At 32.9% G+C, this 14,139-nt stretch overlaps 1 protein-coding gene across 1 annotated transcript; it reads left to right on the top strand.

Moving 5' to 3' along the window:
- The first annotated feature begins 4,275 nt into the window (after positions 1 to 4,275).
- On the top strand, positions 4,276 to 8,894 carry LOC131149447 (uncharacterized). The gene is made up of 6 exons (XM_058099891.1): positions 4,276 to 4,562; positions 4,670 to 5,241; positions 6,127 to 6,316; positions 6,430 to 6,494; positions 7,813 to 8,023; positions 8,370 to 8,894. The coding sequence occupies exons 1-6, from the start codon at positions 4,455 to 4,457 to the stop codon at positions 8,715 to 8,717; spliced, it is 1,494 nt and encodes a 497-aa protein (XP_057955874.1). The 5' UTR covers positions 4,276 to 4,454; the 3' UTR covers positions 8,718 to 8,894.
- Positions 8,895 to 14,139: the final 5,245 nt, after the last annotated feature.

Here is a 14,139-nt window from a genome sequence, read left to right as displayed (position 1 = left end):
GATGTATAGATTGCATCAGTTGTCATTTAAAATGCTTCATATTCACTGTGGAGCATGTCAATTCCTACTATCCTTGACCAAGATAGACCGCAACCATTCCTATGTCCCCCTTTTCCTCCCACCCGTCCCTCTGTTCTTTTTTTCCCCCCTCCTCCACCCTCCGTTACTTTCCCTCGTCGCCCAACCTTTCCCTCTGTTCCCCTCCCCTGCTTCAAGTTGTGCCACGAGGCACTCCGGAAAACAAAAAAAATCATAAACATCAAAATCAACATCCAAAGGAGACTCATACTTAGTATTAATGGGTTCAGACAAATTCACTTCAACTTTTTTCCTTTCTCCTTTTAACAATACTTTGTAAAGATCAACTAAGTGTTTATGAGTGCGACATATTCAAGACCAATGACCTTTTGTTCCACATTTATAACAAATATTGTCATTATTTTGCACTTTATTATTTTGTTCAGAACTTTCTTTATTCTTTGCCCATTTCCTTTGAGTCTTTTCAACACCTTTACTTTCAAACTTTGAAAGATGATCATCATGGGTCCAACAATTTTTCCAATCACGACTACTTTTACCATCACGACCTCGTCCATGACCTTGAGAAAAAGCCACATTCACTTCAGGGAATGGTGTTGAGCCAATTGGATAAAATTGATGATTTTTCAACAAAAAGCTCATTACTTTGTTCAGCCACTAGTAAACAAGAAATTAGTTTAGAATATTTTGTAAATCTACGCTCTCGATATTGGTGCTATAAGAGCACATCCGAGGCATGAAATGTCATGCCCCGAACCCGCAGATGGGTCCCAGGTATGAATATAGTAACTCAACCTATCTCTGTATCAATTAAAAACATACATGATACAATGCCAAATGAGGGTCCGACCCCGTGGGGTACACGGATGCCCTTAAAACATAAACATACACATCCATACTCATCAAATATACGGCGAAATACGGTCTTTCTATACATGTACAGTACCATACCAGAGTTTATACAAAGCTAGGATATACATTCCCATAGTTACAAAACATACCCCGGGTGTCTACAAAACCATCACGACAACCCGGTTACAAAAGCTCGTACCTAAAAAGGCACTAACAGCAACTAACGACACCCCCGCTTCCGAATGCTAGGATGCTAATTACAGCTACCTAACAGACCTGAAAACATTTTTACGTACATTCGGGGTGAGACACCTCTCAATAAGGAAGAAAGCATGTTATATCAGTGTGCGGCATACCAGTATTATTTTACGTAAAATATAACACCATACAATACAATACAGTTCGAAAACATTTTCATATAGTTCCAGTATTTTCACAAATCCATTCCAGTACATACGATACCCAAATATACGGTCAGTGTCATCACACTAATACGCAACTACTCTATGAAACCTGAAGCTTCACAGCGATTACGTTGCCAATTCGAGCACTCAATACCATATGGAAATCGAAGCTCTACAACGATACCATTGCCACTACGGTGTAGCGCACACCCATCGGTGACCAACCAGAACACACAGGCGATATTTCACACCCTCAGATATAGAGCCGGACACTCTCGCCCACGGTTTTGATATCTGTACATGGAGCAGCGTATTGTAATTAGCCGCCACATAACTGTTTCAGCGTATGGTATTTAGCCGCCACTAGCTAATTTCACAAAACCTGGAATCATTTTGGAACTCACGTTCCTATACTCATCAGCATACGGTAATTAGCCGCCACATAGCCTGTTTTACAAAATATCTGGAACAATTACATACAACCATACATTCCACACTTATTTGGTTTACGGCAAATCATATCGTTTTCCAATTAAAGCATAGTTTTATACAAATATGGATATCAGTCATCTCAATAATACAGTTTAAACAAAACAAATGGTTTTCCACACAAAGTAGAGATGATACCCAAAATTTTCAAATTTTCCCGAAAACAGTAACCCGAAAATCCCGTATTTTACCCGATAGATTTCCCCAAATAAGTTACCAAAACATACATATGATCGTAACCTACAAGTTTACCGATCCCGATTTCAAAAAGTAACTGATATAAACTGAATCCCCTTACCTTAACCCGAATTCCAATTACGAACTCTACGGTCCCCAAAACTACGAACCGAGACTCCAAAACCTATAAACAACAGTACAATACATGCTTACAACTTATACTACTACTCATATTTCGAATCAGAAAGGAAAATCGAGCCTTACCTCGATTTTGGCCCGAAACCCAAAACTATTCAAAACGAGATTCTGATCCGCTAAAAACGTAGAGAATCCTCCCCTGATCTACGAGGTAATGTCGGATTTACGAATCAGGCGACAAATGGCGAAGAAATCAAGAGAGAGAGAAAGAGAGCTTCGAGTTCTAGAGAGAGAGAGAGAGCTTCAAGTTCTAGAGAGAGAGAAAGGATATCTAGCTAACTTAACTTGGAAGCAACTCAATTGGATATTTATAGCCCTTTGACCTGGTTGCCCTCGTCAACGAGATGACGTCCTCATCGACGTACCCGAGGTTCCAGATTTTCCAAAATCCCTTGAGATCTCCTCGTCGACGAGATACTAAATTTCGTCGCCAAGAACAAAAGGGACTTCGTTGACGAACCCTGGCTTCGTCAACGAAGTTTGCCCAAAATACCACTTTACCCTTCTTTCGTATAATAAATCCATATATCACAGTTCGGCTTCTTACATGAAAAGTCGAATATGTTTTTTCTAACATATCATCATCAGTAATTTTTTCTCCACATAAGTTCTATTGAGAACTAATTTTAAAACAAAGCTTAATTATATTCGCTTACAATTTTAAAATCTTGCAATCGTAAGTGTATCCAATCATATCAAGTTTTTTGAAGAATTACTGTTTTTTGGTGTTCATATCTCTCATTCAAGTTGTTCCAAAGAACTAATGGATCCTTAATAGTAAGGTACTCAATTTTCAATTCTTCGTGTAAATGGTGTTGAAGGAAAATCATTGCCTTTGCGCGATTCTGTAGAAATACTTGATTTCCTTTTTTAATTGTACTATCAAGATTCACAGCATTAAGGTGAATCTCAGCATCAAGTACCTATGATAGATAATTTCTTCCAAAAATATCAAGGACAACAAATTCAAGTTTTGTGAGTTTTGACATCATAAAGTCACTTTGAAAAACAAATAAAAATTCAAAGTTAGACAAATATTAAAATGGAAATGATTATTCTCACATATATTCCAACATTAAAACATTTAGGGACATGTACTCAAGATAAGACATATAGTTAAAACTAAAGTTATATAGATAACAAATGTTAAAAAAAAAAAAATTCTTATCCTAGAATAATACCAATAAAACTTAAAAGATTCTACTGTACCATTAAAGATTTAATCGTGATGATAAAGTGTTGTAAATGAAATAAAGAGAGAAATATAAAAAATATTAAAGTAAAGAAATTTGGAGTTATAGAAATTCAGCCGTCTAGTTTTTCAGGAACTAGATGTTGTTAATTATCTTTTATATCAATTTTAATTGTAAAACATGTCCTTATATAAGTAAAGATTATATAATTTCATAATGAACCATTATGTTGGCATACCAAAAGTTATAATCTATTTTCAAAATATTAAAATAGTCATCCACATATATAATATACACGTTTTACAACAATACGTTTTTTTTTTTTTTTCTATTAACATTGCCTAACTTGATTTTTTTCCTTATTGGGCTTGCCTTGCAATAGATTCAAAATTATTTTCAAAATTATTTTAATTTCTAGGTATCTTTTATTGGCATTACAATTAACTTACCATAAATGGATTAAATACTTATTTTTTCTTATAAATTTACATGATTCACAACATTTTTTATAAAAATAAAATTGTGACCATAAGTCATAACAACAACAACTTTATTTTGAATCTTCAATCCCCATTGAATTACCTTCCTTTTTTAATTCAAATCTCAAATAAAAGCATCTAAATTATTATCTCATATGATATTTTTATTTCAAAAAAAAAAAAACACAACCAACTTATTATTATTATTATTATTCCTTGCAAATATATGAACGACGTAGTTTTCTTATAATTATTAATAAAATAATTAAAAATTCAGAATTAAACTTTTTAGTAGGGGTAAAGTGGTAATAAGGCCTTGAATGATTATTTGATTAATTTGATTTTGACAGTATTTTTCCTGAGAAGACGGTGAAAATCGGAAATGGCGGGGTTCCGTGACACGTGCCGGCGCGTAAAAGCAGGGAGACAGAACGGCCGTGAGACATCCATCATTTCGGGTAAGAAGATGAGTGCGGGACAAAAGCTAGAAGAAAGGGTCGATGAGTCAAATTAGCCTCTCATGGGCGCCGTGACAATGCTGCCAAAAGCGTGGACTTCCCTCCTCTCCTCCTCCCTACCCAATCCCATTCCCAATCCCAGTCCCAATCCCAATCCCAATCCCCATGGGTGTCCTCTCCCGCACCTCCCCCCGCTCTCCCTCCTCCCCCTACCTCCTCGCTTCCCTCGCTGTCATCGCCGCCTTCTCTCTCTCCGCCGTCCTCCTCTTCAAGGTCTCTCTCTCCCTCCCTCTCTCTGTACATAGATATGTAATATAACATTATGACGATAACTAATAGCTATTGTGTTGATTGATTCATTGGGGCATTTCGTCGAACAGGTGGACGACTTCGCCTCCCAGACGAGAACGGTCGCCGGTGATAACCTCCAGCCCACCCCATGGCACCTGTTCCCTCCCAAGGAGCTCAACGGCGAATCCAGATACGGCCGCACCTCCAAAATCATACAGTGCTCTTACCTCACCTGCCCCTACATCACCGACGACGACGTCCCGAGGCCAGACCCGTCCCGGCGGGCCAGGAACTGCCCGGACTTCTTCAGATGGATCCACCGCGACCTGGAGCCGTGGTCTCGGACGCGGATCTCGACGACCCACTTGGCGGAAGCCCGGCAATTCGCGGCGTTTAGGGTCGTCATCGTTGGGGGAAGGCTTTATGTGGATTTGTATTACGCGTGCGTGCAGAGCCGAGCAATGTTTACTGTGTGGGGGCTCTTGCAGCTTCTCAGGAGGTATCCTGGGATGGTTCCCGATGTAGATATGATGTTTGATTGTATGGACAAGCCCATGGTTAATCGGACGGAGCACGAGTCGTTGCCTCTGCCGCTGTTCCGGTACTGCACCACCCAGGATCACTTCGACATTCCATTTCCGGATTGGTCCTTCTGGGGCTGGTATGTATGATTCTAAAAAATTGTTTACCTCTCTTCTCGGGTGCTAATTTTCTATCGAGCGCACACGTGTAATACATTTTTATATGTTTTTGTAACTTAATGTGAATTATCGTAAGTTGTTAGACAAGATATGATCTGGTAAATTTGTTAAATGAAATTTTAAATTTATTAGAATGTTTATAATATTGAAAATGAGATACCAATGGTAGCATTCTCTTTTAGTTTTAAGATTTAAGTCAGTATAATTATGCTTGGTCAACGACAAGGTTCGCTCAAGAGATCATGGTAAAATCTTGGTTTTACTTGCACCTAAAGCGATGATGTTCTTTTTTGGGGGATGGGTTCTGGACAGGATATTCGGTGAGCTGAATCCAAATTAGGATTGTACCGCTTGGATGGTGTTGTTCTTTTGATGACAAATTAATGAAAATGCTTTTCAAATTGAATGGCTGAAATAAAGTTCTTATAGGGGGTCCCTGATGTTCTTCTTGTTTTATGTTTATTTAGAGAACTTGTCGAGCATGAGATTACGCTGTGCAATGTCTTGATTTGAGTTGCCTTATGCCTACACTATTGAAGATGGACTTTCAATGGTAATACATTTCACAGTTTGTGGAGCAGTTGGTTGGCTCAAATATAATGCTGAACATATAATGTCGTCTTTCTCCATTTGTGCCCACATGAGAGATCCTATTCTCACAAGAAATATGTAAATTACCTGGGGCACTGACCCTTTTAGATTAGATTGCTTGATCATTATTTACTAGTACAGGACCTTTTAGTGATAAACGTGCTGAGGCTAAACCTATATTCTGTGAAGTTTTGTTACTTTGGCATATATGATCTAATTTGTACTGAACATTATGTTACATATTTCTAATACAGGCCAGAGACAAATTTAAGACCCTGGGATGAGGAGTTCAGGGACATTAAACGAGGTTCTCAAACTCAAAGTTGGACTAAGAAGAAGCCTCGTGCATACTGGAAAGGAAATCCTGATGTTCAATCTCCTGTTCGTGCAGAATTATTGCAGTGTAATGACTCAACACTCTGGGGTGCAGAAATTATGCGCCAGGTTGAGCTCAACTTCCATATGGACTTATTTTTCTTAATCTGAATGATGAATGTGAGGATTTTTGAGCAACAATATGTGTGATATATTAATACTTTGGTTTAATTATGTGGCAGGATTGGGCTAAAGAAGCCCAAGGTGGGTATGAGCAGTCCAAGCTATCAAATCAGTGTAAGCATCGGTAAGTTACTCTTGATAGTATAATGTCAAATGTGGAAATGATTTGAGTTGTTAGATTCCTTCTTGTTTCTTTGATCTAACTGCACCCCTGATTGACACTGAATAAGAGTTCTACTAGTAAGAGTGGGGTAAGGTTTGGTCTGCTTATTCTTGGGAACAGGATGGTCATAGTATCAGGATTTTATGACCTATGAAGGAAAATGTTGTCGTAATAAAGCAAATGGTAATCCAAAAATTTTTATTGATCCATAACATTTAATAAACTAAGGAATGGGGGAATATGCATCTATTCCTGCCCTATTCCATGTTCGATGGAATAACACAAACTTTTGTATTGTCACCTGCTTTAAATATGAACAATTTTTTTCTTATACGCTGCAAATCCTTATACTATAACCCTTCCCCCCCCCCCCCCCCCCCAAAATAAATAAATAAAATCTGTTGTGCGATATATCCTGATTGCAGATTATTTATTTATAGATTCTAAACAAATCCTTTACCGAAATCAGATCAGCAATCACAAACAACACAACTGAAACTTGCTTTTGCCAAACCTGATCAAGAAAAAATTCTCTCCACCAAACAATCACAAGATTTAAGAAAATATACAGCAATAAACCATAAACATGCAAGATCAAACACAAGAACACATTTACGTGGTTCGGCCCAAAAATTGGTCTACATCCACGGCAGGAACTCACCTTCGGAGATGCTTTATTAATTGTGGAACTACAACGATGCTTTATTAATTGTGGAACTACAACTTACACAATACAGATCTCACCTTTAGGGCTTGCTGATCTCCTCCAAGAATCAGCCCAAGAAGCATCCCAAGAACCCTAACCCTCTTCTCCGAACAGCTCTCGGCTTCCCCCACTTGATTCTCCTGAAATCCCCACCCCCCCGCCCCCCACCCCAGAAATTCACTCTCTGTTTTTTTCCTCTTGGCTGAAGTATATAGAACCAGCACTGCTGGTTGTATTTTACAAGTGTCTGAAAATTACACAAATGCCCTTAAATGAAAACAGACTTGCAGCCGTTGGATTACATCTGCATTTGACGGTCCAGATTTGTCCAGCACAAGCTTGACACTCTGCAACAAAATCCTTATACCAGCAACAGGGCAACTAATATTCTGCTAACCAAATGTAACCTAATTCATTAATGGTAAGGCTGAGAATATAGAATGACTTAGTTGGGCTCAACAAGTGTGGCAGCCAATGCTTAACCATTGTGCATTGATTCTGCACTTAGAATGTAATGTATCATCCTCTGCTCAAGGAAAATTTTCACTCATCTTAAAGTGGTCATTCTTGCAGGTATAAGATCTATGCTGAGGGCTATGCTTGGTCTGTGAGCTTGAAATATATTCTATCATGTGGTTCTCTTACACTAATAATATCCCCACAATATGAAGATTTCTTCAGTCGTGGTCTTATTCCCGTGAAAAATTATTGGCCCATCTCTCCTGCTAATTTGTGCCCATCAATTAAGTATGCCGTTGACTGGGGTAATGCAAACCCCTCCAAGGTGAGCTTTTTCCTTTTTCATTTTTTAACCTGTTACTCAGCTTGCTTATTTTACACAATAACTAGGTTTGAGTTCAGACTCCAGAATACACCAATAATAATGACAATGGCGTTAGTAATTGTAGTACAAAGTACAAACTGCTCTGCCAATATATATATATATATATACACACACACACACACACACAAATCCATACGCGCGCACGTGTGCGTATATGCATGGAAATCAATTCCAAGAATTCCCATTTTCTGCCATCTTGTTTGCCTTGATCATCAGCTCCATGGCTTGCTTGCCTCTAAGTTGGTCGATATTTATTTTTATTTAATAACAATTTTGTGTGGCGCAGGCCATGGCAATAGGAAGAGGAGGACAGAATCTCATGGAGAGCTTGAACATGGACCGGGTTTACGATTATATGTATCATCTCATTGTACAGTACTCGAAATTGCTGGACTTCAAGCCCGTGCCGCCTTCGACTGCGATGAGAGTATGCATGCATTCACTGCTTTGCTTTGCTGACGAAAAACAGAGAGAGTTCCTAGAAAGGTCCAGTTCCTCCCCATCAGAAGTCCCTCCATGCGACCTTCAGCCCGCCGATTCCGATTTTATGAAGAGGTGGATACAGCAGAAGAGGAAAATAATCAATAATGTGAGTTCTTTGGAAAAGCAGATGGCACGGAGACGATCTAATTAGGATGCATGCTGTTTGGTATGCATACAAGTGATCCTTTTCTTTTTGGCAATTATGCAAGCAAGGAGATAGTTTTATAGCTGCTGTGTTTGTAGTGTTATGCCCTTGAAAATCACTGGTATAGAAATTCATTTTCTTGGAGAAATATCAAATTTATGATTGTATTTGTTCGCGGAGGAATTTGGATGTTCATAGTTGAGATCTTGTCTAGCCTAATTTTCACTTTATTATTTTCCCCAGTGCTTTGTTTGGAATGTGAAAATTTTTTAATGTGCATTCAAACATCTCAAGCACATTATGTTATGTTTTCTTTTCGCTGATGCGCCTCGTACCGGCTCGCAAGATGCAAATGAGAATTTTGGTTCACATAATTTGATTGAAGTAGAAAAAGAATTAATAAAGGAATGTATTCAGGACAGGAATAAAATGGTTTTTGGATTATTGCGTTGGTAATAAATATTGATTATAAGAATTGCAATGAAATTTCTTTTAAATATTCAGTATTTTTTAATGGTGGTTATATATGGGTTCAATAAAACATGAATATTTTTGGTTGAATTTTTGTATTTTCTTTATCATAATATATTTTTGTATTTTTTAAATAATAACACTAGTAGTAAATTATATTTTTTTTCTAGATTTTTATTTTTTATTTTTTAGAAGTAACAAATATTGTTGTCGGTGGTGTTCTTTTTCATTGTTATAAGTATTATTTTTTATTTTATTTAATTTTTATTATTGTAATAATTATTTTATAATAATAATAATAATTATTGGTTGTTTTTGTTTTATTATTGGTATTACTGTCGTCATTGCTATTTATTGCTATTATTATTCTTATTATTGTTGATCTTACTATTATTTTATAATAATGACAACTACTCATTATTATTAGTTGTTAATGTTGCCTTTTTATTATAATAACAATTAAAATTCTTGCTCTTATTGTTTTTGTTCTTTTTATTATATTCTTATTAATTTTATAATAATAAGTATTCTTGCTCTCGTAATAATAATTATTGGTGATGGTTCGGCTTATAGATGGTCAATTTATGTTTTTTGAAATTTAGTATTTAATGGGGTTATAGTTTTGATATATTATGTGATGATTTTTTAAAAATCTTTATTACTTCATCTCTAATGGTCGTTTTAATTTTAAAAAGCTTGGTGAAAATAATTGTTAGCAAATGCCTCAAACGAAAATTAGCTTTTTCATAGTTTTAATTTAATGGTTTTTCTTTCATCTGTCGGATTGAATTAACTTAGAAAATATAACGAAAAAGAAAAGAGAAATATCAAGGAATACTGATTTTCATGTTTAGTTATTAAGAAAAATAAGAAAGAAAATAAAAATATATATCAAATTTATAAACAAAATTTTGATTTTAGACATTATTAATATTTAAATTTTTTAATTTTAAATCATATTAAAATAAACATTTATTTTGATAATATTTAATAGAGAAAGAAAATATAAGGCAAAATGAATTTCCTTTTTATTTTTCTTCCTTTCTTTTTCTTTCCCCAAGTAAAAAAATCTTGATTCAAACAGACCTTCAATGAATTGAGATCATTTTTGGTTGAAGATTTGCTTAACGTCCATTTGGTTCAAGAATTTTGTTAAAATAAAGGAAAAGAAAAGAAAATAAAAAGAAAACTCATTTTTTATTATATTTTCTTTCCATATTAAATACTATAAAAAATAAAAATATATTTAATATAATTAATAACTAAAAAATTCAAATAATTATGATTTATAAAATCAAATTTTTGTTCATTGATTTAGTATATTTTTCATTTTTCTTGTTATTTTCCTTGACAACCAAACACAAAAAAGTGAATCCTTCGTGTTTTTCTTTACCTAATATTTTCCAAGTTCCAAACGGGCCATTAGCATATCTTATATTAGGTCTTATTTAGTCTATTAGGCCTTCATTTGGAATTTGGAAAACATTAGATATATATATATATACGAAAGGAAAATGTAATCCAATGTTTAGAGAAGCTTTGAATTTAGAGTTGTGTTTAATTTAGACATGATGTAATATAAAATTATATTAAAATTTATCTTCTAAATTTAAGATTTGAAATCCATGCTTCCAAATACAACGAAAGAAATTTAATTTTTTATGTTTGATAATAAGGAAAGTAAGAAAAAAAATTATATAAAGGAAATTAGCAAGTAAATTTTAATTTTTACACATGATTAACATTTATTTTTTTAATTTTAATCATATTATAACATTTTATTTTTTATTTTTAGTAGTTTCTTTTTCTTCATTCAAATAAAAACTTTAATCCAAACCTTAAGTTCCCATCTAATCCAAAAGAACAAAATGTTAAGAGGGTTTCATGAAATTGACCCCTCTTAAGTCTTAACCACCAACGATTTTAATTTTCAACAATCTAAAATAATATGCTACCAAAATATGCATTATTAATTTTTCCTAAGATTTGATGCTTATTTTCGTTGTCTCAGTCCCTTTTGAAACTTGAAAAATATTAGAAAAAAGAAAAGAAAATATTTAAAATTTACGTTTTTATATCTGATTATCGAGGAAAATTAAAAGAAAATAAAAAATATACTAAATTTATAAAAAGAAAAATGATCTTACACATCATTAATATTTAATAAAAAAAAATTTCATTTTTAATTGAATTTAATGTAAAAGGAAAATATAATGAAAAATAAATTTCCTCCTTATTTTTCTTTTCTTTTCCCAAGTGAATTTCCTAATCCAAATAGCTCCTGAATTTCCTTTTTTTTTTTTTCATTAAATACCAAATGCTTTGATTTCATAATAGTAATAAGTTTTTTTTTTTTTTTTTTTGTCTTTTTATTTTGGATCCATCTAGGCTAATTAAACCAAGTAGCTAATAATACTAATATTATTTAAGAGCTTGAATTTTAAATTTTAGATTTTGATTACGTATATTTGGTATTACAAAAATTATATAAATTTTTGTATAAATAAAAAATCTAATCACAAAAGATGTGACCCATCATCCAAACACAACCTATCATGCATCAAGGAAGATAAAATGTCAAAAACAACTAACCCACTTGAAAAAGTTACACAACTAATTTGCCAATATAAGGGATGACAAAAGAAATAATAAGTGGACAAAAAGAAGAAAGGAAAACAAAAAAAATGAGGATGAATCATCATTCATTGGTACCTAACATGTTGGTCCAAGAAAATTTCATTTTAAATACTCATTTATTTATTTATAATCGAAACTAAGGTGATAATGACAGGCTCTTTGAATGCTTTTCTCCACATACAACAATTCGAAAGGAGAAAAAATTAAATTCTCCTTAAGAATGTAATGTTCTTATCATATTTTTACAAGAAGAAATTACACTAAATAATGAAGTAGGCTAGACATATTATATTATCAAGTGTAATCTTGTTAGTAATGGAGAACTAACAAGATCATTGTGATTTAAAATAAAATAAAATAATTAGGCTATGTTTAGTTTTGGAAAATAATTTTAATATTTTAAAAATAACAAAAAAATGGCTAGTTTTTATTTTTACAATATTTGTACAAAATAAACAAACAACAACAGCAAATAGTTTTGATACTATTTGCTTATAAAAATAAATTTTTATTTCTAATATTTTAAATAATTTAAAAATATCCCTTTATTTTAAAATTTTAAAAATTTATATTGAAAAGTTGGAAAATATTTTTTTATTATTATTTTTCTTAATTTTCAACTCAAACTTTGCATACGGATTTTAAATTTTGATTTGTGTGGGTTATGTTACAATTTATTCTAAATCTAAACCCATCCAAATTTAAACTCCAAAATCTATGATTTCAAATATTATCTTTAATAAAGTTTAAAATTTTAAAAATTAGTATTTTTTGATTGTTTTAAAATCTAAAAAAATAATTATATATATATATTTTGCATATTTAAATAAAATTTTTACCTTCTATATTTTTAATACAATACTTAAAATTATTTAAAAAAAAAAATTAATTTTTTTATAATTCTTAAACTAATAAAAATTTAAAAGCAAAAAATACTGTTAGCAGATCACTAAATTTTTTTTATAAAAAAATATATTTTCACGGAAAATTAAAGGTCATCATTTTTCCATATCCTCACCACTAGACCGAGTTTTCCCGTATTTAGTTTAAATTTATTTAAAAATATTTAAGAAAAAAGTTATTTCCCCATTTGATCCGCCCTAAAAAACATTGGACCATCCAATATTTTTTAATTTGGGAGAGCTCACCGCTTGCTGACGCGTGACGGCCAAAAAAGGCGCTACTTGGAGTAGCGTTTTTTGCTATGATATTCCACTTCTTTCTCCTTTCTCTTTCTCTGCAAATCACAGAGCAGGCCGAGAACGAAAGGAACATTGTAAAGGGGAGGACAATCTGATGACCTCAAAACTTGCAAGCGACTATTGGTTCAGATTGTACAATCCAAACGTTGTGAGAAGACGTAGAATCCGAACGTTGGGAAGGTATTATATAAAGAAGGGAGATGATATATGGTTTCCTACATTTAAACATTGTTCTTGTTTTGCTAAGATTCACAATTTTGTGTACAAATTTATGTTTGTTAGTAGTAGAAATAAGTATTTTATATGTTGAATTTGGTTGTATTGAGCTAAATTTGATGGTTTAAAGCATACTTTGGGAACCCCCAATTTGAGGTTAGGGTTTTTTTCATGTCTAAAATTATTTATATTAAATTTATTTGAATAAATGATAAATGTATATGAATTGTGTTTTTGATAGCATGGAATTATATTATATGATTAATATTTTTTTATCTTTTATTTATATTTTATGAATAAATGATGAATGCATATGAAATTTAGTTTTCGATAGCATGAAATTATGTTATTTATGTTTGATAGCTAAATTTATTTTGTTTCCAAATTTTTCATAAGCATGCATTTTAATGTTTCCTAAAGTTCCATTGTAAAAGTTTATCATTTACTAGTGGTAGGTCTACCTTTGCTGTATTAGGTATTTGTTGTATTAATGAATCCTCAATATTTTACCATGTGCATCCATTTGAGAGGGGGGCAACTATTTGTGAAGGCGACATGATTTGTATACTTCAAATTAGAAATTGTTAGTTGCGTACAATGTTCGGCTACACATAACATGATTTGTAAAGTTGAAGGGAAATGATAAATACAACATGGCAACACGTGCATCATATGAAACATCACTAGTTTTATTAAAAGAAGAAACTTTAATAAATTGTTGCCATTTTAGTTTCCTTTTCTATGAAGAAGTCCTGCAAAGTATGTTGAATAATAATTATTATTAGTGAAATAATAATAATAATAATAATAATAATAATAATAATAATAATAATAATAATAATAATGGATATATATTCCATATTGCATACAATTTTACATCGAGGGCATGCCATAGACATAGG

Source organism: Malania oleifera, chromosome 2, assembly GCF_029873635.1.
Source record: "Malania oleifera isolate guangnan ecotype guangnan chromosome 2, ASM2987363v1, whole genome shotgun sequence".
Classification (NCBI taxonomy): Eukaryota; Viridiplantae; Streptophyta; class Magnoliopsida; order Santalales; family Ximeniaceae; genus Malania; species Malania oleifera.
Note: the sequence above shows the minus strand (reverse complement) of the source record. Positions and strands in the feature narration are given on the sequence as shown.